At 43.6% G+C, this 24,792-nt stretch overlaps 2 protein-coding genes across 3 annotated transcripts in view; one reads left to right on the top strand and one right to left on the bottom strand.

Moving 5' to 3' along the window:
- The first annotated feature begins 9,226 nt into the window (after positions 1-9,226).
- On the top strand, positions 9,227-15,434 carry hemk2 (HemK methyltransferase 2, ETF1 glutamine and histone H4 lysine). Its single transcript, XM_084330702.1, has 6 exons — positions 9,227-9,578; positions 11,653-11,739; positions 12,172-12,262; positions 13,172-13,255; positions 14,647-14,788; positions 15,305-15,434. The coding sequence occupies exons 1-6, from the start codon at positions 9,439-9,441 to the stop codon at positions 15,409-15,411; spliced, it is 651 nt and encodes a 216-aa protein (XP_084186828.1). The 5' UTR covers positions 9,227-9,438; the 3' UTR covers positions 15,412-15,434.
- Positions 15,435-17,193: 1,759 nt separating this feature from the next.
- gart (phosphoribosylglycinamide formyltransferase) overlaps positions 17,194-24,792 on the bottom strand; it is a 47,493-nt gene continuing 39,894 nt past the window's right edge. The window contains exons 16-22 of one of the 2 annotated variants that reach the window (XM_084330684.1): positions 21,889-22,041; positions 20,746-20,949; positions 19,740-19,895; positions 19,329-19,459; positions 18,268-18,409; positions 18,013-18,128; positions 17,194-17,403 (exon numbers count right to left, since the gene is read on the bottom strand). In XM_084330684.1, coding sequence (XP_084186810.1) covers positions 17,206-17,403; positions 18,013-18,128; positions 18,268-18,409; positions 19,329-19,459; positions 19,740-19,895; positions 20,746-20,949; positions 21,889-22,041 — 1,100 coding nt within the window. In that variant the 3' untranslated portion in view covers positions 17,194-17,205. The remainder of the gene's footprint in view (positions 17,404-18,012; positions 18,129-18,267; positions 18,410-19,328; positions 19,460-19,739; positions 19,896-20,745; positions 20,950-21,888; positions 22,042-24,792) is intronic. The other variant, XM_084330685.1, reaches the window with a different exon arrangement.

Here is a 24,792-nt window from a genome sequence, read left to right as displayed (position 1 = left end):
TGTGGGCCGGTGTGTGGGCCGGTGTGTGGGCCAGTGTGTGGGCCGGTGTGAGGGCCGGTGTGTGGGCCGGTGTAGTGTGTGGGCCGGTGTGTGGGCCGGTGTGTGGGCCAGTATGTGGGCCGGTGTGTGGGCCGGTGTGTGGGCCAGTGTGTGGGCCGGTGTGTGGGCCAGTGTGTGGGCTGGTGTGTGGGCCGGTGTGTGGGCCAGTGTGTGGGCCAGTATGTGGGCCGGTGTGTGGGCCGGTGTGTGGGCCAGTGTGTGGGCCGGTGTGTGGGCCAGTGTGTGGGCTGGTGTGTGGGCCGGTGTGTGGGCCAGTGTGTGGGCCGGTGTGTGGGCCAGTGTGTGGGCCGGTGTGTGGGCCGGTGTGTGGGCCGGTGTAGTGTGTGGGCCGGTGTGTGGGCCGGTGTAGTGTGTGGGCCATTATGTGGGCCGGTGTGGGCCAGTGTGTGGGCCGGCAATAAAACAATAAACAAGTTGCATAAACTAAATCAGATTAAAAATTATCACAGTTCTGGTTTGCCTTAAGATGCAGTTTAAGATGGGTCTTGAACATGGAGTATGTAGGGCACTCTCTAATCACAACTGGTAGGCTATTCCAGTAGTTACCACTTTTAACAGAGAACACAGTTTTTGCAATGGTAGTATACCGAAAAGGCACCTTACAGTCCCCTCTACTGATGGCCCTGGTGGTAATGCCAGTGTCTGCTTTCTGTTGGATGAACTCATTCAATGGGGGAGGGGCAAGTCCATGCAGAACCTTGTACATGAAGCAAGTATATTTGAAAACTTGGAAATTCTCGAAACTTAGCATGTTATGTTTTTCTAAAACATTACAGTGATGAAATGAAATTGGTTTCCTATCAAATACTTTTATGGCTTTTTTGTAGAGTAATTCTATTGGTGTAAGAGTAGTGACATATGAAAGAGACCAGTTGATAAAACAGTACTCGATGTGTGATAAAATCATTGAATGCAGAAACATCCTTGCATTTACATTTTACATTTAGTCATTTAGCTGACGCTTTTATCCAAAGCGACTTACAAGTTCTGTGCGACAAGACAGCAAGAAGGGTATAACTCTATCAGCTGAGTAACAATGTTCATCAAAGTGTTGCGTGTTACAGTGTAGGTTAGTTTATTAGGACAAGTGCATGACATTAAGGTTAGTCGGGGTTAGATTTTTTTTTTTTTTTTTTTTTTTTTTTTTTTAATCATTTCAGATAATGGTTGAAGAAGTGAGTCTTTAGTCGACGGCGAAAGATTGGACGGGATTCGGCTGTCCTAACTGGGATGGGTAGTTCATTCCACCATTGTGGGGCAAGGACTGAGAATAGGCGGCTTCTCTTTGATGACCCTCCGGGAGCTTGGATAGGAGTAGATCTGAGGCGGCCAGAAGACGCAGAGCGTAGGGGTCTTGAGGGTGTGTAGTTAGAGACCATTGACCGGAGGTAGGCGGGAGCGGTTCCCTTTGCCGCACGGTATGCTAGGTCGAGGGCCTTGAAGCGGATACGTGCAGCAATGGGGAGCCAGTGCAGGTCCCTAAGAAGTGGGGTGACATGGGCTGACTTCGGTAGGTTTGAGATCAGGCGGGCCGCTGCATTTTGAATGAGTTGAAGAGGCTTGGTGGCAGTGGCCGGGAGGCCAGCTAGCAGTGCGTTGCAGTAGTCGAGGCGGGAGATGACTGTTGATTGGACGAGGAGTTGGGTGGCTTCTTTTGTCAGGAAGGGGCGTATCCTTCTAACGTTGCTCAGGAGGAATCTGCAGGTTCTGGTTGTCACTGCGATGTGAGCAGAGAAGTTCAACTGGTCGTCGAGGACAACACCAAGGTTCTTGGCGGTCGGCGACGCGGTCACAGCTGCATTCTCGACTGTGATGGAGAGGTCGGTCAGGGGGGAGGATTTGGCCGGCAGGTGGAGCAATTCTGTTTTGCTTAGGTTCGGTTTGAGGTGGTTGGTCGTCATCCAGGCGGAGATGTCGGACAGACAGGCCGAGATCCGCTCAGAGACGTGGATATCTGAGGGAGGGAAGGAGAGGAAGAGTTGAGTATCATCGGCATAACAATGATATGAGAAGCCATGAGACGTGATAATGTTACCCAGTGATTTAGTGTAGAGGGAGAAGAGAAGGGGTCCTAGGACCGAGCCCTGGGGGACACCCGTCCGGAGGGGGCGGGTGGCCGACAGAGTCCCTCTCCATGACACTTGGTAGGAGCGGTCATTGAGGTATGATGTCAGCCATGTCAGCGCAGATCCAGCCACTCCCATTCCTGCGAGGGCCGCGAGGAGGATCTGATGGTTGACTGTGTCGAAGGCTGCAGATAGATCTAGGAGAATCAGGACAGAGGAGAGGCCTTTCGCTTTTGCTAAGTGAAGTGCCTCTGTGACCGCAATGAGGGCCGTTTCTGTGGAGTGGCCAGTCCGGAAGCCAGACTGATTGGGGTCTAGGAGGTCATTCTGTAAGAGATAAGCAGTAAGTTGGTTGGATACAGCACGTTCAAGTGTTTTAGAAAGGAAGGAGAGAAGAGAGACAGGGCGATAGTTGGCTATGACGGTGGGGTTCAGGGTTGGTTTTTTTATGAGGGGCGTGACTCTGGCTTGTTTTAGGGAGGTGGGGACCACCCCCGAGTTGAGTGAGGAGTTGATGGTTGCAGTTAGGAATGGGAGGATGTCCGGTGCTATGGTCTGGAGGAGTGGGGAGGGTAGCTGGTCCAGCTGGCATGTAGTCGGACGGTTCGACGTTACCAGTGTCAGGGTCTCGGCTTCTGTAATGGGAGAGAAAGATGACAGAGTGAAGGATGAGGTTCTCGATTCAGCGTTTGGAATGGGTGGGGGTTGGGAGAAGGAGCTGCGGATGTTCTCCACTTTTTTTGCAGCATTAACTGGCAGGCAGGGCCTGATCTGCCTGAAGTTTTCGATGTTAAACTTGACTGTGTTTGTCACTTTCTTCACATTACTTTTTGAAGGTCAATGTAGAGTCCAATGTGACCCCAAGATACTTGAATTAATGTACAATGTCCAGCTCCGCCTCTCCCAGAAACACATTAGAGTGAGTGACCTCTACTGGTGACTTTGTGAACATCATACACACTGTTTTCTTGGTGTTAAGTGAAAGACATGCTTTTGTTAGCCAGTCTTGAATGAGACATGAGACATCAGTGAATGAGATTCACGTTTCCTCCCAACCGCAAGTAGGCCTAGAAGCGCAGAAATGGAGAATGCAAAAAAAGAAAGGGTGGAGCTGAAAAAGCTAGAATTGCTAGTAAAAGACGCAGAACAATGTTCTAAAATTACAGACATGTTTAGTAGAGGAAGGGCTGGCGTTAGAGTAGCTGCTGCTGCTAATGAAGATGAAGTTCAAGTGGAAGGAACCAACAGTAACATGACAGGTGCGTGCAGTAGCCTAGTGCATATTCTACTGTTGGTGTGTGCCGGTTCATGAGGGCTAGCTAGCCTATACTAGTTCTTGCAGTGATTTCAGTCATTCTATTACAAGACAATGTGCTTTCCGTATTCCTGATTCCTTACAGCACGTGGACGTAAATAGTCGTGACTCGTGACGTTTTTTCTCTGACTAAAAGTTTCGTTAGCAATGTTAGGACTAGTGCCCACCACAGCATCAGAAGCTAAAGTGCTAACCTAGAGAGCCAATCAGAACCTAGGACGGGCTGCAAATTAATTGGCTACTAATATTATAATAGTAAATACTCAAATAAAATACTATTATGTTCCCTTTCAAATTTTCATGTTGATATAATATTGGTAATCTAATTGATTGAATTGATTAGTTGCCATTTTACATGCTTAAATAAGATGTACCTTAGAATTCCCAACAGTTAGCCATGTTCTCGATTAGTCTCATCTACATTTTTGTAGATAACCACAGCTAACTAGCTTAAGCTAACAACTAGGTCAACTACTACCCCGTAGTTAAACAAATGTGATTGCATATAACAGCTAACTGCTACAGCTAAGTTGGTAGTTAGCCTATTCCATTAATGTTGAATGTATTTATGAAGGTTGTTGATGGTGGTTGGCGCTGAATAGCAGACATGATTCCGTCAGTCTGCCACAGGGAAGCTGTGTTTGCTGATGCTGCTCACGACCACCAGTAGCGTATGACTGTGTGAGTGTGAATGCTTGATGGTTTCTGTGAAGCGCTTTGTGGAACAATGCTGATATGCAGTTAAGAATGAGTAATTCGCTTTTGGTTTTTAAGAAAATGGTTTGTAAAGCTATTTTTGAAAACTACAAGGGTGAATAATACTGTTTTTTTTGCTATTTTCTTTTAGAATACTGTTTTGGAGTCTTAATTTTTTAAATTTTTGTTAAGAATATAGGACAGGCATTGGCTATATAAGCATTGCTTCAGTCTGTACCTTTTCAGTCACTGTAAAATCAAATATTGTTAAATGATGGTGTATATTGTATTGTGTGAGATGATGACTGAATAAACTACTACTACTACTACTACTACTACTACTACTACTACTACTACTACTACTACTACTACTACTACTACTACTACTACTACTTTGGGTGTTTTCAAAAGGCTGAAAAACGCTGTATGAATTCAAGCAATTATTATTGATTGCTGATGTTCTTCTTATGCAGTTGACTCTGAGGAAAGAGAAAGCGCCCAGTCCAGCACAGCTGACCCTGAGGGGAGAGAGAGTGCCCAGTCCAGCACAGCTGACCCTGAGGGGAGAGAGAGAGCCCAGTCCAGACAGACAGACAGACACACAGAGAGAGACAGAGAGAGAGAGACACAGAGAGAGAGACACAGAGAGAGAGAGAGAGAGAGAGAGAGAGAGAGAGAGAGAGAGAGAGAGAGAGAGAGAGAGAGAGAGAGAGAGAGAGAGAGAGAGAGAGAGAGAGAGAGAGAGAGAGAGAGAGAGAGAGAGAGAGAGAGAGAGAGAGAGAGAGAGAGAGAGAGAGAACGCTCTTGGAATGGGTGTCTGGGAGGAAGTGGGGGGTCTTTCGATGTTGATTAAACGGCAAGCAACTAATGTCATGAGTGCCAAATTAAAGGACAATAAATCCAATCTAACTGAAATTGTGTAGCACAGACCTTTTCTATGGATCAACCTCAATATTATTATGGTGTAGTTAATACTTCATGTATCCTTAATCCCTAGGCTAATGAGGCACTAAGATGTTAGTAAAAAAAAAAACATATCCCAATGACAGGAAGTAACGGTATGTGTCTGTGTGTGTGTGTGCACTGTGCATGAGTGCACATCTAGGGGCGGTGTGTAGATTTGGTCTCCCTGATGTTGACTCCTTAGCCACAGCCTTGGGTTGTTTAATACTGGACAAGTGTTTCATAACGGCCGTTGTGTGGGCCGGTTTCGGGGCCGGTGCGTGGGCCGGTGTGTGGGCTGGTGCGTCTGAATGTCCCGGGCTGAATTTGTGTCCCAGTCCGCCACTGCCTACAGGACTCAGATGGAAGATGCGTCGGAATCACACTGAGGAATGCGCTGTTTATCCCATCGTATCCACAGAGCATACTCTCCGTGCAAGCAGCCACAGCAGACGGAGACAAGGTGACATTCCAAGAAGGACAGAACCTGGTCACCAACAGAGATGGCGCTGTTTTCCGCATAGAGCAGCATGATAGACTGTACTACCTGGAAACTGTAAATAATGAAACATGTGTTGATCATTCAATTAATGATATGATGTCCAGAGACAAAGTGAGCTTAACTTGTGATGTAAAAACTTGGCATGAGATCATGGGACATTGTAACGTAGATGATGTGTTGAAATTACCAAAGGTGGTAGAGGGTATGAAGATAACAGGTAACACTAAGATAGACTGTAGTGTCTGTACTGAAGGAAAATTGACCAACAACAGAAATAGGAAACCTGATGCAAAAGCTAGTGCCCCCCTAGAGTTAATTCACACTGACTTAGCAGGTCCCATTGACCCAACTACTCAAGATGGACATAGATATGCAATCGCATTCACAGATGATTTCTCAGGAGCAGTGTCTGTTTATTTCCTCAAAAACAAGGGTGAAACAACATTGGCAACTGAAAAATTCCTGGCAGATAGTGCACCATATGGTCAAGTCAAGACCATACGGTCAGATAACGGTACGGAATACACAAGCAACTCCTTTCAGTCACTGTTGAGAGATAGAGGGATAAGACATGAGACATCATGCCCCTATTCCCCCCATCAAAACGGCACAGCTGAGAGACAGTTTAGGACTTTATTTGAAATGGGAAGGTGCCAATTATTAGAAAAGAGATTACCAAAGACACTGTGGCCTTATGCTGTACAAAATGCAGCTCACATCCGAAATAGATGCTACAATGAAAGGACCAAAAATACCCCTTACTTCATGTTAACAGGAAAGAAACCAGACCTCTCAAAAATGTGGGTGTTTGGCTCAGAGTGTTATGCATATAAACACGATCATAAGAAACTCGACCCCAGATGTGAAAAGGGGATATTTGTGGGATACAGTAAAAACAGCCCGGCATACCTAGTATACAAACCGCATACAGGAAAGGTATCAAAACACAGGCTAGTAAAATTCATTAGAAAGAACAGTGTGGAACAACAGACTCAAACTGATGAGGATGATACAGAATTCCTGACACAAGGCAGAGAGTCTGGTAGTAAGAACAGCACTCATGTACCACAGCCACAGGTTGAGGAGAACACAGAGAGTCAGGTTCTAGAGGGGAGCGACGAGACTGTAAATACAGATACAGATCAACAGGATGAAAACGATGCAGATCCACAACCTAGTCCTAGTGAAAAATGCCGCTATCCAAAAAGAGAGAGGAGGAAACCACAATACTTACACGACTATGTATCAGATTTTACAGATGATGATGTAACCGATACATGTGTTGATTACTGTTACAGGGCGGTTTGTGGAGTCCCTCAAACCTATAGACAAGCTCTGAGGTCACCAGAGTCACCCAAATGGGAACAAGCGATGAACGATGAGATCAACTCACTGAAAGAAAATGACACTTTTGAACTGACCTTTTTGCCTGAGGGCAGGAACACAGTGGGGGGTAGATGGGTCTATGCCATTAAAGAAAATGCTGAAAGAGGCCAAATATATAAAGCTAGATACGTTGCTAAGGGTTACAATCAAACAGAAGGCATAGACTACCATGAGACGTTTGCTCCAACAGCAAACCTTACGTCAGTAAGGGCATTGATGCAGGTCGCAGTACAAGATGACCTCATTGTCCATCAAATGGACGTCAAAACGGCATACTTACATGCTCCTATAGAGGAAGACATATTCCTAGAACAACCTGAGGGTTATGAAGAGGTATCAGAGACTGGGAAGAAGTTGGTATGTAAATTAAAGAAATCCCTTTATGGTCTGAAACAGTCCGGAAGGAACTGGTACAAACTCCTAAATGATCATCTAGAGAAAGACAACTTTACAAGAAATCTATCTGATCACTGTGTATACAGAAAAGAGATGGGTGATGAAACTATTATCGTACTAATCTGGGTCGATGATTTAATCATCGCCGCTAGCAGTAACGAACTTCTGAACAGTTTCAAGGAAAACATGAAAGCCCAGTTTAACATGAAGGATCTGGGGAAAATATCATACTTCCTGGGCATTCAGTTTGAACAAAAGGGAGAAGAAATAAAAATGAATCAGAAAACATACATTCTAAAAATGCTTGATAGATTTGGAATGTCAAACTGTAAACCTAGATATACACCATGTGAATTAAAAGTGGAAGTTGATAGAATTGAGGAGAGTGACAACAACAATGTTAATCCCAAAGAATACCGTGAGATCATAGGCAGTTTGATCTATGCAATGACTTGTACCCGACCAGATATTAGCTGGATTGTTAGTAAATTATCACAAACACTGGCAAATCCAAAAACAGAGAACTTAGTAGCTGCTAAACATGTTTTGAGATACCTAAAGGGAACCAGTGACTACGAGTTGTGCTTCAAGAAATCAGATGAAGACTTAAGTCTTATAGCTTACAGTGATTCTGACTGGGCATCTTCTGTGGAAGATAGACGAAGTACGACAGGATACTGTTTTAGCCTGACTAAACAAGGCCCTGCAATATCCTGGAAGTCAAAGAAACAACCAACAGTAGCACTCTCAACATGTGAGGCTGAATACATCAGTCTAGCTACTACTACTCAGGAAAGCATGTATCTAACTCAACTATTAAATGGCATGGATAAGAGAGTCTACCATTGTACAAAGATTCATGAAGACAACCAGGGGGCCATTGCACTCAGTAAGAACCCAGTGAACAGACAGAGGTCCAAACACATTGATGTAAAGTATCACTTTATTCGTGAGGCAGTCACCGAAGGGAAAATCGATATTGTTTACTGCCCAACAGAAGATATGGCTGCAGACATACTTACAAAACCGGTAGTGAAGTTCAAGTTTAATAAATTCAAGAGTTTCTTTTTTGGAAACTAACATGAGTATCGTCATTTTCGGCTTGAGATGATGAGAACAAGTGGGGGTGAAAATGGGATCATATGTTATGGTTGTTAATATGTTTTGTAGTGAGTAGCCTAGACGTTCATAGGCATGTGTTGTATTGGAAATGTGGTGCAACTCTATTCTAAGTATTGTGTTTTGTTCTTGTTGCAGTACGTAAAGACATGACGGCATGACGCAGTGGCGGGAAGCCGAGCACGTATATCTAGCTGTCAGCTGTCAGCTGTCATCGGTCAGCTGTCAGTGCGCACAGGGGTGAAAGGGGTGTGTCACAGCTGGGAATGTTTGTAATGGAGGAGAAGTTTGGTTCACTTATTGTAAATAAACTATTCACATAAAAGAAACAAAACGGATCAGGCGTTCTTTGTGTGGATAAATACATTATGATAAGATATGAGCCATGGTGACAAAGAAACAGAACCCTCTACATTGAACGACACTGATGACAAAGCAACAGAACCCTCTACATTGAACATGGAGAGCGAAGGAACACGGAACTCTACATTTTTTTTACAAACCGCTTGAATCATAGCCACGTTAATAATGCTTGTAATAAACCAAACCGTTTGTAAATCCGTCAATATTTCAGCGAGTTATGAGTATTTTTGTCTGTGCAGCTCACTCACTCTCACTCAAGGCTGACCCTCCCAAGATGGCGGCGGTTCAGTGACGTCGCTCTCCATTGGCCGGCAGCGCGGGCAAGCTATCTAGTGTTCTATATATATATCTATGGTGTTTACTGTAGGAGAGGCTGGCTAGTATCATCTACTGAGCATATATTAACCTGTTCTTCTAGAGACATGCTTGCAAAACGAGCGCCTGGCACTAACAAATAATTAGTCTAATTATTTAGACTAACTGAATAATTAGCTAACAAACACCGCTAAACGGCAAGGAATGACACGTGAATGTAGCTGACATTAGCCAGGCTAACTCTAGCACAATGTTCACCAGTCTGGTTTGTTTATAAAATGTCAAACAGCATCATCCCCACACCTGTTTACTCCCACGCTGGACGTGGTGTCTTCGAAGATGTCTACGAGCCGGCAGAAGACTCGTTCCTGTTACTCGATGCACTGGAGCAAGATGCCGAGAAACTACAACAGATGCGGTGAGATTCCATATTGATTCACTGAATTGAAAACGGGGGACCCTGATGTGAACAAGACGAAAGTCTTTCTCTGGTCTGTCTGCATCCCCTTAACAATTGTGTGCATTGACCCGTACTGTACTTAGTCTGTACCCATTCTGCAATCTGTAGTTTTCATTCATTCATTCATGATTGAAAATTGAGAATGGGTACAGTACAGTACAGTACAGCTCAATACACACAATTGTTAAGGGGATGCAGACCAGAGAAAGACTTTAGTCTTGTTTACATCAGGGTCCCCCATTTTCAATTCATCATAACATATATGATATACATGACATACTGTATCTATACATTTATGACATACCAGATTTACAAATACAGTACTATTTGTGATACAAAAATAGTCTAAAAAGATACAGTTGACGAAGAAACTGTACATTGGAGGAGGTGGGGTGGGGGGGGGGGACTGTCATATCGGTGTCAGCTGCCCTGATGGCGAAAGAAAAAGCAGCAACTAGTGGCTACTGTTTGCCTTTGTAGTTTGTAGGGCAGAGTCTCCTCTAGATGTGTGTGTACTAATAATGATCACTAGTAGTAGACTAGCCAGCCTACTAGTCAGATGTGCAGTGCACCTTGGTGACTAGTATAATAGTAGTTGTAGTAATAATAAAGCGTCATATCTTCCACGATAAGCTGAATCGTTTGGGGTTTTGTTCATGGCATATATATATATATATTTTTTTTTTTTACGTTTGGCTTGGCCAAGTAGGCCTACCAGTTCAAGCGAAATGTCTGGCTGTACCTGGAAACATGACATACACGTTCGTGGACTACAACGCCCCCTTGTCCCTAAAACCACTGGCAGTCCGCACCATACACCAATAGGTTTAGTTTAGTTTATTTATTTTTAAACAGTGCTAGGAGGGAACGAAGCCCAAAGGGCTTGTACAAAGTTCCACTCCCATCTCATTGTCCATAAACAATATGAACGAAATACATATGTGTAGCAGCATGGTCTACAAAATAAACTACAAGACAGTCAGGAACAGAGACACAAGGCAGACACTACAGCGAAAAAACATGGAAGATTGACACGAGTCAGTAACAAGAACACTTTTTTGTTTTAGTACAAGAGGGCAAAGAAGAGGAGAATAACATATTAGCGGTGTACAATGACGAAAAGGAAACACACAGTCATACTAACAGTAGATGTAACACTGATGCACAGGAGTATACTTAATGTGATGGGGATTTATGATGAAATTAAATTAGATTAATTGTTTTTTGAATATGGATATGAATATGGGTGATTTAATAAGAGGAGTCACTTTCACAAGCTAAAGTCATCAACTGTGTTCATTTTATATGATGCATCTGTGCAACATCACCCATTAGTAATTGATCCAAAATAGTTGTTTGGAGTTTCACAAAAAGTTCTGAAATAATGGTTGAAATGAGTTTAGATTAGATTCAAATGTATTGTCATCAACCGAAATTCTAACCAGAGTGCAAATGTAACAGTAAAGTGTAATAGTAATATACAATATACAGGTGATTAAACTGTGTATAAGTAAGTAAGTAAGTAAGTAAGTAAGTAAGTAAGTAAGTAAGTAAGTAAGTAAGTAAGTAAGTAAGTAAGTACATTTTATTTATATAGCACCTTTCAACATACAGGATCACTTGCTTTCCAATCAAAATAAATGAAGAGCATCAAACAACATCATTAATACATAGAATCAATTAAACACACCAACTAGAGATTTAATACAAAACAGTAGCGTTTTTAGCTGTTTTTTAAAAGAGTCGCATGTTTCTACTGATCTCAAAGAGAAAGGGTTTGGGAGCAGCTACCTGAAAGGCACGATCACCCCGGGTTGCAAGCCGGGCCCTAGGGACAGACAATAGAAGTTTGTCAGAGGATCTAAGGGCCCGGTTTTATAACAGTGATTATAGATGAGTACTACTGTCTACTACTGAGTCATAGTGCTAATCGCATGTATGTACAGTGTTATAGTATTATTATGTACAGTGATACAGGCACCAAGTGAGGCTAATGGTGGTGATTTTGGATATTACCTTAATTTTCTTTTAGTCCATCGGTGTGTTTGGAGGTGGGGAGTGGCTCAGGAGTGGTGTCTGCGTTCCTGGCATCAGTGGTCGGGTCTCCAGCTTTATATCTGTGAGTCACTGTGTGTATGTGTGTCTGTGTGTGTGTATAAATGTATGCGTTTGTTTTGTATTTATAATTCAAGGAGTTTTAAGATGGTGACAGACAGTGGCTCAGGAGGCAGAGCGGTCGTCCAGAAGCTGTTGTATAAATGCAGTCCATATTAGCCTATATCGTATTTACAATTGGGAATAGAAAGAAAAAAAAATATATATATATATTATTTTTTTTATAGTGAAAGAGAGAGATGAATTAAGAGATGGGAAATTGTCTCCAGTAAGTGTGTCTGTATATAACCAATAGGACATACAGACCCTCATCTGCACCTTTGTTTACACACTGTTTATATTTCTTGTATTTATTGCCTATGTTTGTCTTTCAAGTATTACCCTGCCCATATGTACCAATAAAGGAATATCTCATCTTATCTTGTTTTGCCCCAAGATGCACAGATGTGAATCCTTTAGCGGCTCAGTGCACTGTGGAGACGGCTCGCTGTAACAGTGTTTCTCTGCAACCTGTTATCACAGACCTGGTGAGACACACACACACACACTTTTGGTGCAATTCCGTGTTCCAACTGCCACTGAATCTCAAACGAGGAAGAAGCAGTGTTTGTCTTTTGTATAGAAAACAAGTGGAGTTTTCTGAATTAGCCTCTAATGGCGCAGTAGCAGTGTTGGCACTTTGTTTGATTGATTGAAAACTTTATTAACAGATTGTAGAATGGGTACAATACAGTACGGCTCAATACACACAATTGTTAAGAGGATGCAGACCAGAGAAAGACTTTAGTCTTGTTTACATCAGGGTCCATCTATTGTGTAGATGGAGTGCTCACTCTCTACATCTATATGGCTGTATTGTTATTGTGTAGATAGAGTGCTCACTCTGGCTGAACCCTGTTACCTATAAACACATTATCCTGTCCAGCACCACTTCACCCTTCACCCTGAACCGCTCTGTTTACATGTTTGAACTAGTAGGAACCTGCATGCAAAAGTGAGGTTTCTCCCCGACTTTGCTTTATGCTCATGCAAAACAAATCTTCATAGTCTTCTATTGATTGATTGAAACCGTTATTTATTCTCAAAATGGATGTTGAGGTTGTACCCTCATTTGCAATGCTGTCGAGATCGCAAGTAAGTTCAAACAGTTCAAAACGCATATTAGAAAAAAACAACTTCCAATTTCCTCTCTCTGTGTTCAGTGGAAAGCTATCCGGCTCTCAGCTAGCCTAGCTTGAAACTCCGGGGGAGGTGTTTTTGGCCAACAGCTAGGCTAGCTGATCCATATCCACTTCCATTAATTTGTGCTAAGCTTAGATTTCTATTGAACTCACAGAGAGGGAGTCTGTATCTATCTTCTTGTCTGACTGTGGAGAAGACCGTAAGCGCATTTCCCATAATGTTGGTGTGTTCCTTTTTAACGTTCCCTTCTCTAGGTGGAGTGTCTTCTGCCCAGGCTTTGTGGGAAAGTGGACGTTCTCCTGTTCAATCCTCCCTATGTGGTCACACCTTCAGAAGAGGTTGGTGACTCTTCTCATCCTGTTCTTTTCTGAGAGGAGATGCTTCGCTTTATTTAAAAAGGGACACATACTACGAACTCACACAAGTGCAGAGGGGGGGGGGGGGGGGGGGCACACAGGATGAACGTATAGTAGGTAACTTTAGAAGATTTAAATAATAGAAAAGTCCACCGTGGTCCTCTTAATCGGGTAATAACAGGACAATTCCAGATAGAATATCTTCAAACACCTGAGATTAGATTACCGCCGGCTAACAGATTCAGATCAGATTGAGATTATTTTATTGTCACCGCTTTTTAAAATGTACATACATTCAGAAAAACGTGAGATGCTTGTTTTTCCCAGTGTCTCAACTGTAGTATTCTATCTATCTTTACAAACTATAACTGTAAGCTATAATTATAAATATAAACTATAACTAAATAAGATAAATAAACTATAAACTAAACATAATACACAACATATATTCTATCTATACTAGGGCTGACCCCCATTAGTCGACTAATCGGTCGAAAGGAGCCGTAGTCGACTAGCCAACCTCTTAGTCGAATACACATTTTTATTTTTTATTTATCATTCTTTCCAAAAGAAAAGAGGCCTAGAACGCTAATGGCACGCATACCAGAGGCTAACTGCCTACGAAAATAGGCACTGAAAGAGGATTTCACCCATCTAATGAACACACTAGACTAGACAAATCCAAATCCTTAGTCGGGGACAGCCCTAATCTATACAAAACTATGCTAACTGTGTAAATAAGTTATAGACTATAAACTAAAACCATAGACTAAACATGATACACGAGATAGAACGTATATTCCATCTATACAAACTCATACAATACACTAAGGCACTATGGTGCTTTTGTGTGCTTGTGTGATGTAACTCCAATCTGATGCCAATTCAATCTGGTTGAAAGAGCCAGGTTAAACCTTTTCTAATCCAGTCAATAAGTGAATATGAGCCTGTGTCAAACCTTAGTCTTAGTTTTAACATGCATACCCTGATACATGGTTAGGGGTTCCTGCTGTTCTTTCCTTGGTTTGTACCCCTTCCTGCTAATCCTGACCTAGCTCCTATAATGTAAGAAAGTTATATGATGCAAGTTGTGTGTTTATATATATATAATTCTATGGATGTGAGTGGTAATGTAGGGGTGTTGAATATGGAAATGTATGCGAATGGTCACCCAGTTTCTAGTAGTCAATCACCATCCTCGCCCAGTTTGTAGTAGCCAATCACCATCGTCACCCAGTTTTTTAGTAGCCAATCACCATCCTCTTATGTTTCTATACAGCTGCCTTTCCAGAGTAGTGGGTCAATGCCCTCACACAAGCCAGGGAGAGATAACTGAGCCTGCCCTGCATGTTGACATCCTGTGTGTCTTTCAGGTTGGCAGCAGAGGCATAGAAGCTGCTTGGGCTGGCGGGAGGCGGGGCAGAGAGGTGACGGACAGGTTTCTCCCCATGGTAACCCAGTTGCTGTCCAATAAGGGGCTCTTCTACCTAATCACCATAGCGGAGAACAACCCAGGTGAGTTTTCCATCTTAAACTTCTCTGTATCTGAAAAAAAGGCTTTTCTCATCGCTTGTTTTCCAAAGTGTTACTGCCATCTAATGCTATGTTTGCCATATGAGATAATCTTTTAAAATGTAAAAAAATCTGCCGAATCAGTTTTGGGTCGTAGAGTATTTATTCTGAAAAGTGGGTCCCCTCCAAAAAACGATGACATTTTTACTATAGGCCATGCCCCCTTTTAGCCAATTGGCATGAACACACATTTTACCTCCATGCCAAATTCCAGCCTCCTAAGGTGAAACCTGTGGCCACTAGAGGGTGGAGAATTATTTTTTATAAATAGGGATGACATGAAACAAAGGTCCTTGGCCGGATTCGAACCCAGGACGTTGTTTGGTATACACCCCTAGTATGTTGTGGACCAACAAGAGTGACCTATAGAGCTGCTGATCACTGCAAAAAAAGTGAAACCACTGATCTAATCGACGCAGCTGCTGAATCCACAGTAACTTGAGGTTTTCCTCCCTCTAGATGAGATCATCAGTGTCCTGGGAGAGAGCGGTCTGAGAGGAGCACCGTGTCTGTCGAGGAGAGCCGGCAACGAGAGACTGTCAGTCCTGCGCTTCCACAGAACATAACGCCGGTGGGGCGTCCCGCCCTGCTCCACCTGGAGCAAACCCAGGGTTTAAGACTTGGAAAGGCCACGTGACCTCAAGGAAACAACCAGAGACTGAGCGAATCCACTGGAATATTTTCAAGACAAACACCATCAGACCTGGGTCTTGTGTTCCAAAAGCACTCTAGAACAGTGGTTCCCAAGTGGGTGCCTATAGTTCTATAATGTTATAGTTATGTACAGTTCTGGTGCCTTTGGACCTGTAGAGGAATGTGAAATGAGTCACCAATCTGTTATGTTGTAACAAACACAACAGGGTTACGAATAAATGACACATGGGGCTCAGGAGGTAGAGCGCTCGCCTAGTAATCGTAAGGTTCCCGATTAGATTCCCGCTCCTCCCAGCAGCCTTTCGAAGTGTCCTTGAGCGAGACACTGGAACCCTAACTGCTCCCGATGGAGACATAAGTTGTAAAGTGCTTTGGATAAAAGTGCTATATAAATGCAGTTCATTTACCAATTATGGATGATTTAGGATATCAATCTGATTACATTTGAATAATGAATTGGACAAAGACCATGAGAAACTTGGCTTTCATTCAACAAGGCAGGTTTTAATTATCATGGACAGTAATATCATGTTTACATTATGCAGACAACAGCTCTGACGTTTCACCGTAACACTTGGTAATCCATCCACATAATGGACTTATGACTCGTTTTCTTTATCTTCACAATTGTGTAAACTTAATTCCAGTTCAAATACAAGCATAGCATTTCTCAAAAAGGTACAACAAAAGGAATGTTTTTTTTCTTGCTTCAAGTAGTGGAAGGAATGTCTTCAAGACGATAAGCAGTAACGACATGTAAAATAGGATTTCCCCCGTTGCTATGGTAACAGTAAGTCTTGATCTTTGCGTTTCTTTATAGCCTCGAATAATACAGTAAAATCAACCCTGCTACCCAATGACCCAGACAACCAGAAAAAGAATACTTAAAAGAACACGCAGACATTTTGGGAAATTAGCTTATCCTCTTCTCCAGAGACTAGATAGACACCAGTTTCCGCTCTGTGCGTTCAGTAGAAAGCTATCTATCTAGTCTCTCTCTGGAGAAGAGGATAAGCTAATTTCCCAAAATGTTGGCGTGTTCCTTTAAGGCAGTGCGACCATGAAAAGTCAATGTTTTGACCTAATGTCTTTGAAAATGTCATTTGAGTATTTCTAAATGTCTTTGTATTGGTGTACCATCAAACAAGTTGTAAATGACAGCTATATACTGGAGCACCAGTGTAATCTGACTGCTGCAGAGCGGCTGAGTTTACCGCACACTGTGCAGTAGTGTAAACATAGATATATATATAACTAGATGGTGCAAGGCGTAGTTCACAGGCGGCCATCTTGTCACAGTCGACTCAGTAACAGTCAGTGATCTGCACAAACAAAAAATACTCAACTCGTTGAAATCTTGACGGATTTACAAACGGTTTGGTTTATTACAAACGTTATTAACGTGGCTATGATTCAGGATGCTTGGACATGTTGAAATTATTTTCATATGAACGTCCATTATAAGTATGCAGTATGAAATTCTGACGTTTATAACAAACCAAACAGTTTTAAAAATCGGTTGAACATTTAGCAAGCTATGGTTATTTCAATAGTACATGCACTAAAGACATTCATGTTATGAGTGGGCGTGCTGCCTGTGGCAAGATGGCCACCATGTGGCAATGTCCGTCTCCATTGGCCAGCAGCGCGGGTGAGTCGTCTAGCCTTTATATGTCTATGAGTGTAAAGGTGTGATGTTGGTCATCCTAGTTCTGTGTGGTGGAGTTCCAGACCACGCGGCCGTCTTCTCCGAGCTTGACGCCGCCGCTGGCCACCAGCTCCAGCGCTGCGGGGAAGGCCCTGTGCTCCGCCTCGCGGATCCGCTCCGATAGGCTCTCCTCGGTGTCGTTCACCTGCACGGGCACCGCCTCCTGCACCACGATGGCTCCCGCGTCCACCTCCTCCTGGGAAAGGAGGAGACGGGTGGTCAAAGGGGCATCCCTCGGTTATTTTTCCTTCACCAGATACTTTACCGTTTCTCCTGTTGTCATTCATGTGGCGTGTTGGTGTTCACCTCAGTTGAGACCAGAGTCGAGATCAGGACCAAAGGGGGTCAAGACCAAAGACGTCATCAGATGAAAAAGGGAATAACTTCTTACAAATTGGCACTTTTAAAATGTAATTTATCATTATCAAATAAAGTTTTGATAGAAGAGAACACCGAAACGAATAACTGAGGTGAAGACAATGGGTCTGGTGAAGAAGAAATGAGCAAAGAAATATAATTCAACATTTCAGGGTTTCCTTTTCAGGGTCAGATTAACATTTCAGGAAATACCTTTTAGGCTCAGATTAACATTTCAGGAAATCCCTTTTAGGCTCCGATTAACATGTCAGGAAATCCCTTTTAGGCTCAGATTAACATGTCAGGAAATCCCTTTTAGGCTCAGATTAACATTTCAGGAAATCCCTTTTAGGCTCAGATTAACATTTCAGGAAATCCCTTTTAGGCTCAGATTAACGGACAGTTGAAGCACACTCTGATTTGCACAAGCAGCCCAGTTGCTACTTACGGCCACGAAGTGAACGGTGCAGCCGGTGACCCGCGCCCCGGCCTGCAGGGCCTGCTTCTGGGCGTTCACACCCTTGAAAGAAGGCAGCAGGGACGGATGGATATTCAGCAGTTTACCTGGTGGAGGACGAGCACACGTATATTAACACCTTTACTCGGCCAGAAAGCTTTTCTCACACGATACTTGATAACGAGTGTTTCCGTTTAAGATGTTCAGGCACGCTGAGGGCCCGGTGCTCGGCTGAGGCGGTCGCACCGTTCCATTTCCTGACGAAGGGCCCGGTGAGGATCCTCATGAACCCGGCCAGACACACCACCTCCACGCCGAACTCCTCCAGCACGCGGTCGATGGTGCCGTCGAACTCCGCCCTGCTGCCGTACAGCTTGTGGTCCACCACCTGGTGGAGACGGGGACAACGAGTGATGTAGGAATAATGCTACGGAGAGCTGGCATTTAAAAAAAAAAAAAAGTGCCATCGATAACATTTGTATGTCGTTTTTATTTTATTTAGATAATCCATCCACAGAGCTTTTGTGCAAAATAAGTATCCCCCCCCCCCCCCCCCCCCCCAAAATTACTAAATGTTTGCAGGTCCAAAATGAATTTTTGCATGATTTTTTTCCATAGCCTATGTGTGCGAAGACGCTCTCTGATTGGCTTGCCGCGTACTGCGAAGACCCTCTGATTGGTTTAGCTCCGAAGGGTCTCTTCCGCCTAACCCTAACTCGAAGCATAACCCATTTCGAAAGAGGGCCAAAGCATAACCAGTTTGAAGCAGAGAATATATATGTACAAGGAATGTACTTCCCATTTCCCCATGCACCTGATTGGATAAATTACATGCTGGTGCTTTAGTGTGACATCTAGTGGCTGAATTATCTATAGCACCTTTAAAGCAAACACTTTTGCCATCAAGTTCTTTTAAATTATTATTTTTAAATAGGACCCCCCCCCCCCCCCCCCCCCAAACAAAAACCTTCGAATAGATTTAGTAAACGAGTCACAGTGGAACCGTAATATCATGCTTTTCCACGGTTTTACCTACTCTACCGCTGCATAGGAATCATCAGTGGTTACAGATACAGCCATATTGGAAGGAGAACTTCACAAGCATTCTGTGCATTGTATAAATGTTTTTATATATTTATTTATTATTTGTAAGTGAAAATCACTTTTCAAAACTAAGGCACGTGACATTGGCATTTGCCCTTGTAAAAATGTAATAAAAAAAAGTCGGGCGAATAAAACTTGTCAAAATACAACAGAGTATCGACGGCCTACTTGGACGTTATGGTGTTATGGCACCAGCTCCATACCCGTGTCTGGATGCCTGCCAGGGAGGCTCTCTTCAGGCCCAGCACCCCAGGCCTGTTGGAGATCACCACCACTATCTCCGCCGAGCTGGATGACCTCTTAGCCTGGTCCATCAGAGCCTGCAGGTTGGTGCCTGCAACACACCACAAGACTCATTATAGGACACAGAGATAAAAGACTATAATGACTTCAAATTATCAAATTAATTGAATAAAAAACGCATATTAATCAAAATTTCTATTCAGGTTGATTATCCATTTTACAGGTTGAAGCAGTGGGATTTCCCACAAAAGGCATCATGATAAATGGATTCTTTTTCACGTTTCTCCCGTCCTTTTGTGGCACGTCCATCATGCCATGTAGTGGGAACACCTTCAACAAAACAGTAGGAACGCTAATCCAGCCACACGGACCTGTGCCGGAGATGAGGACGGCTATTTTGGTTCTCTTGCGCGGCGTTCCGCTGTCCCCGTGGCAACCGTTGTTCCGCAGGACGTCCAACTCTCCCACGGGTGAGGGACCTGCGCACAGGCTGTGTCCCAGGTTCCTGACCACCACTGGCTCCGCCCCTACATGCGTCACACACACACACACACACACACACACACACACACACACACACACACACAGCAATTCTTCAAAAGAGTCACCAGGTTCTGCTATCTGGACTGTCAAATGCCCATATTCTGTACAGATTTTGCAGATATGCACAATATCCTGTACACCGACATCTGTATAACTGAATATGTGAATAGACAATCTAGTGCCACTCATATAATTATAATCTAGATTAGAATTCAAGAGTGGCACTAGATTGTCTATTCATGCACTAGTTGTTGGCGTATTCTTATTTTTTTTATCCACTTTTTCTCCTGTTTTTCTGTGTTTTTCTCCCATCCCAATTTAGTCGTGCCAATTCCCCCCTCCCCTTCCTGGTCGTTGCTCGCATGTGCCCCCCACTGGTCGGTCTAGGGAGGGTTGATAGATACTATCACATGTCCCCTCCGATACATGCAGAGTCAGCCAGCCACTTCTTTTCACCTGCCAGCGCGGACTCTCATTGGTGAGGTGTAACGTGTGGGAGGCTCACACTACCCTCACCATCTCCCTTCCTCGCTGTGCAGGCGCCCTGACCGACCTGTAGGAGTCGCTGTTTACAACGACCAGATTACCACCCACCGGCTTCCCTCCCGCTGACTGCCAATTGAGCCAGTATGACGGCCGGCCAAGCCGGAGGCAACGCTGACAGCCGGATTCGATACCAGTGTATCACACGTTGGTGACGATCGCTTAGTCCGCTGCGCCACCCAGCCGCCTATTTGTTGTTGGCGTATTCTGAAGTTAGGTTTAAATCCATTTCTCCTTGCATGCGTAACCCGTCTACATTTCACAAGGGATCCATCGTCTGTGTTGCCTTACCGGGCTGCTTGTGGGCCAGCGAGCCCACGATCCATGCGTCTTCGTGGGCTTGGAGCTGGCGTAGGACCCTCTGGGCGTCCGGGGGCGCCACCACCAGCACGGCCCCCAGGCCACAGTTGAAGGTGCGGGTCATCTCCTCCTCACTCAGCCCCCCCTCCTTCTGGAGCCAGGAGAACACAGGGGGGATGCTCCAGCGGGACGCGTCTGGGGAAACACACTAGTCAGTAGGTATATCCTCTTTCATTGGTCTACGTTTGCCACGCCCCCTATTCATAGGCACCGCCCACTTTTTGGTATCTTTTGAACAGTTTGTCGTAAAGACTCACGAGAGGGGTCGTTGAACTCGGGAGAGATCCCCTTTCATTGGTTTATGTTTGCCCCGCCCCCCTACAACCACATGTACCGTAACCTTCTCTCCTCTGTATCCACTAATCTGGTCCCCCTCTCAGCCTTCCTACTGTCTCAATAAAGAAACATGGACACAAAGTGTCATAATGTAGATGCAAAGCATTCATCGTGACATTCAAAGTGGCATGCCTGTGAGCCACCACTAGGGGCAGGGTGAGTGACCGAGATAGTGACATTGCCAGTCTTCAGTAGAAAGCTATTTGGCTGCAAGCTAGCCTTGCTTAGCACAAATGAATGGAAGTGCATACGGACCACTAGCCTAGCTTAAAACTCAGGGAGAGGCGTTTCTAGCCAACAGCGAGGCTAGCTGATCCGTACCCGCTTCCATTCATTTGTGCTAAGCAAGCCTAGCTTGTAGCCGGATAGCTTTCTACTGAACGCACAGAGAGGAAACTGGTATCAATCTTCTTGTCTGACTCTGGAGAAGACGGTAAGTGCAGTTCCCATAATGTCGGCGTGTTCCTTTAAGTGAGAATAAATACAAATTACAATAGGAGAGTGTGATGATCGTAAAACAACCTCACCGCGTGTGTATGTTTCAAGTTTCTTTAATAGTTGTCATACAGAAGTACAGAATACTTTCATACAAAATGCTTCTTACTGTTACGCTCCAGAGACTGTGCTAGACAATATAGTATCAAATAACATAGTATAGCATGTAAATTAGAAGTAGAAAATGAGGTCAGTATGTGTAAATAAGGCTGTGTGTGTGCTTCATGTTTTCGCTCGTCTCACCTAAATCAACAGCCAGCTCTTGAGGCAGGACTCGGGGGATGTTCTCCAAGAGCCCGCCTCCTGTGATGTGGGCGTAGGCCTTGATGGCACCACTGCGCAGGATTGGCAGGAGCGCACGGCTGTAGATCTTAGTGGGCGTCAGCAGAACATCCCCTGAAAACATCGAAATGTACGTCAAACGTAAGCATTTAAGGGTAGAAACGATCTTCAATAAAATGGAAGTGTTTTTATTACATGGCTTTGTTGAATACTCAAATGTGATGGTAAAATCGGTACATTTCAATGGAGGAATACTGACCAAAAGAGAGTGGAGGAAGTTGAAAAAGGGATTGCCACTGCACTGTGCGTCTGTATGTGTGCGAGGTTGGTTAGTAGTGGATAGTTGTTGCTTTGTCTTGTTTATTTGTTTGGTTTATTAGTAGTAATTATAAAAGGAAATAATTTACATTATACAGTATTTCTTGTGATCATCAGAGTATATAGTCATGACAAAATGATATATATATATATTAAGGCTGTCAAAGTTATCGCGTTATTAACGAGTTAACGCAAAATTATTTTAACGGCACTATTCTTTTTGACGCAACATTAACAGGCTGGGTAGGTTCAATACTCTCATTGATACTATGTTTGTTTTTGACTCAAAGTGTGTGTGAGAGTGAGAGGATAATATAATAATAACTGGACTTTGGAGAAGTCTTTATTCGGCATGCAGCCAGCACCCATGCGAACACGGGGAGAACATGCAAACTCCACACAGAAAGGCCTGGGAGATACCCCACCTGGGTACCTGGGTACCTGGCAACGCAGACACCTGGGCCCTCATTCATCAATAGTGTGCGTAGAACATTTCTATTTCCACACGTAAGCACGGAATGTAGAACTAGTGTACGCACAGGGAAGTCGGGATTCATCACACGGTGCGTACGCAGGCTCTATGCCCCTCCGTGTTGATGAATACCACTTTGTTCTACCGTCAATGCTCGTGCATGATTATCCATAATATGGTCATGAAAATGAGGAAACACCCCCCATGGGATGTGAAATAATGGACTGACCCGAGCGGAACCCTGAGAAACTCCACGAAGATTGTTCACTGCTGTCGAACCAAGAAGACACTATCGCGTATTATGGGATAAATAATAAAAGGCGGACTTGTAAACGGTGATGTCAGATATCAACGGCTCCCTAAGACCATTGCTGCAATTCTGCCTGGACAGCTCAGAATACTAATAAAGACCGTTCGTTGACCACTGTTTGGCGTTGGTTGTGTGTCATTATAACCGTGCTGTAATATGAATGCCTTTATTAGTTGTGTTCGATTGGCTATATGATTTTTAGAGGCATCTATTTTGTTGTCGGCTAATAAAGACCGCGCTGGAATATGACTGCCTTTTCCCGTGTTGTTTGATTGATACCCAGGGATTAAAGTTCTCCTCAATTTTATTCCAAATCGCGATGGATCTCCCGTCAATTTTCTACCTGCTGCATATGATTTCTAGAGGCATACTACAATCTATTTTGATGTCAGTATTGGGTAGCCTATATAAACAATAATAGAGAGCATATACAAGAACAATGAATCTCACTGCATGTATGATGTAGGCATGCCTTTCAATACATGAACTTGAATTCCATCATGTTTGTGTGCGGGACTCACAAGGCTGTTGTCACAATGGGTGGTACCGGTACAGTAATAATTACAGTCCACACAATATCACGATCCATGCCATAGCCTATGTTCTATTAGGACATGATCTGTGACGACAAATGTTCTAGAATGTTTGATTAAGATATCATACTCCGACAGCATGCCTATGAGCAACAAAAACGCGAACTTGAATCCCATCATATACATAGTCTGTCCACTATCTGCATGGTGTCATTGCAATGCGTTTTCTATTCTTTCTTATACAGTAAAAAAGGGGGAAGAACACTATATTCATATGACGTATTCTGCTTACAGCTTCGAAATTCCACTTGTTTCGTTTAACGTAAAGCCTTTTAAATATAATCAAAACGTTCCCGTGTTTCGGCGGTCTGTGCGCAAAATAATAACGAGTTGAGCTTTATGATTTATGATGAATTGAAAATGGGGGACCCTGATGTAAACAAGACGAAAGTTGGTCTGCATCCCCAATTAACAATTGTATGTACTGAGCTGTACTGTACCCATTCTGCAATCTGTTAATAAACTTTCAATCAATCAAGCTACGCGGAGCGCAGTCAGTCAGTAGCCTACACCCCGTATATTCCGATAACGCTATATAAACCATGCTGCATTCATTCTGAGAGAAAGATCTATTATTCCAAATGCTATTTATAGGGTTTTGACCATAATTACACTACTGTTGCTATTTTACAATGAACTATAATGAACTACGGTTCGTACAGAACATGCCAGTGTTATTATGCACAGAAGCTCATTTCCTTGTTGTAATAATATATTCTACCACTGGGCGTCAGGTAAGTGTGGTCTGACCTGTGCGTAGATGTAAGCACGGAGTCAAGTTCAAATCGAAATTGATGAATCCCACTCTTTGCTTAGAAATGATCGTACGCACAGGGTAAGCACAGATCTGTGCGTAGAACACGTTGATGAATGAGGGCCCTGGTCCCCAAGCGGGAATCTAACCCTGGACCTTCTAGCTGTGAGCGACAGTGTTAACCACTGCACCATCGTGAATGTAACAAGTTCATAACTTTTTCTTTTTCATGCACACTTTATTCATTGTTTTAAATTATTATTTTCTTTTAAGTTATTTTGTGCATCACTCAGTTTTTAATTTGATGCAAATTTGCAATGCATGAGGGTCATCCTTTTATGTTAAATGGCTGCTTAAACAAAAATATGGGGATGAATAGTTCAAGTGTAAAGGTCAACACACTACTGTGTTAGTAATC

Source organism: Notolepis coatsorum (assembly GCF_963971535.1).
Source record: "Notolepis coatsorum genome assembly, chromosome: 1".
Taxonomy (NCBI): Eukaryota; Metazoa; Chordata; class Actinopteri; order Aulopiformes; family Paralepididae; genus Notolepis; species Notolepis coatsorum.
Note: the sequence above shows the minus strand (reverse complement) of the source record. Positions and strands in the feature narration are given on the sequence as shown.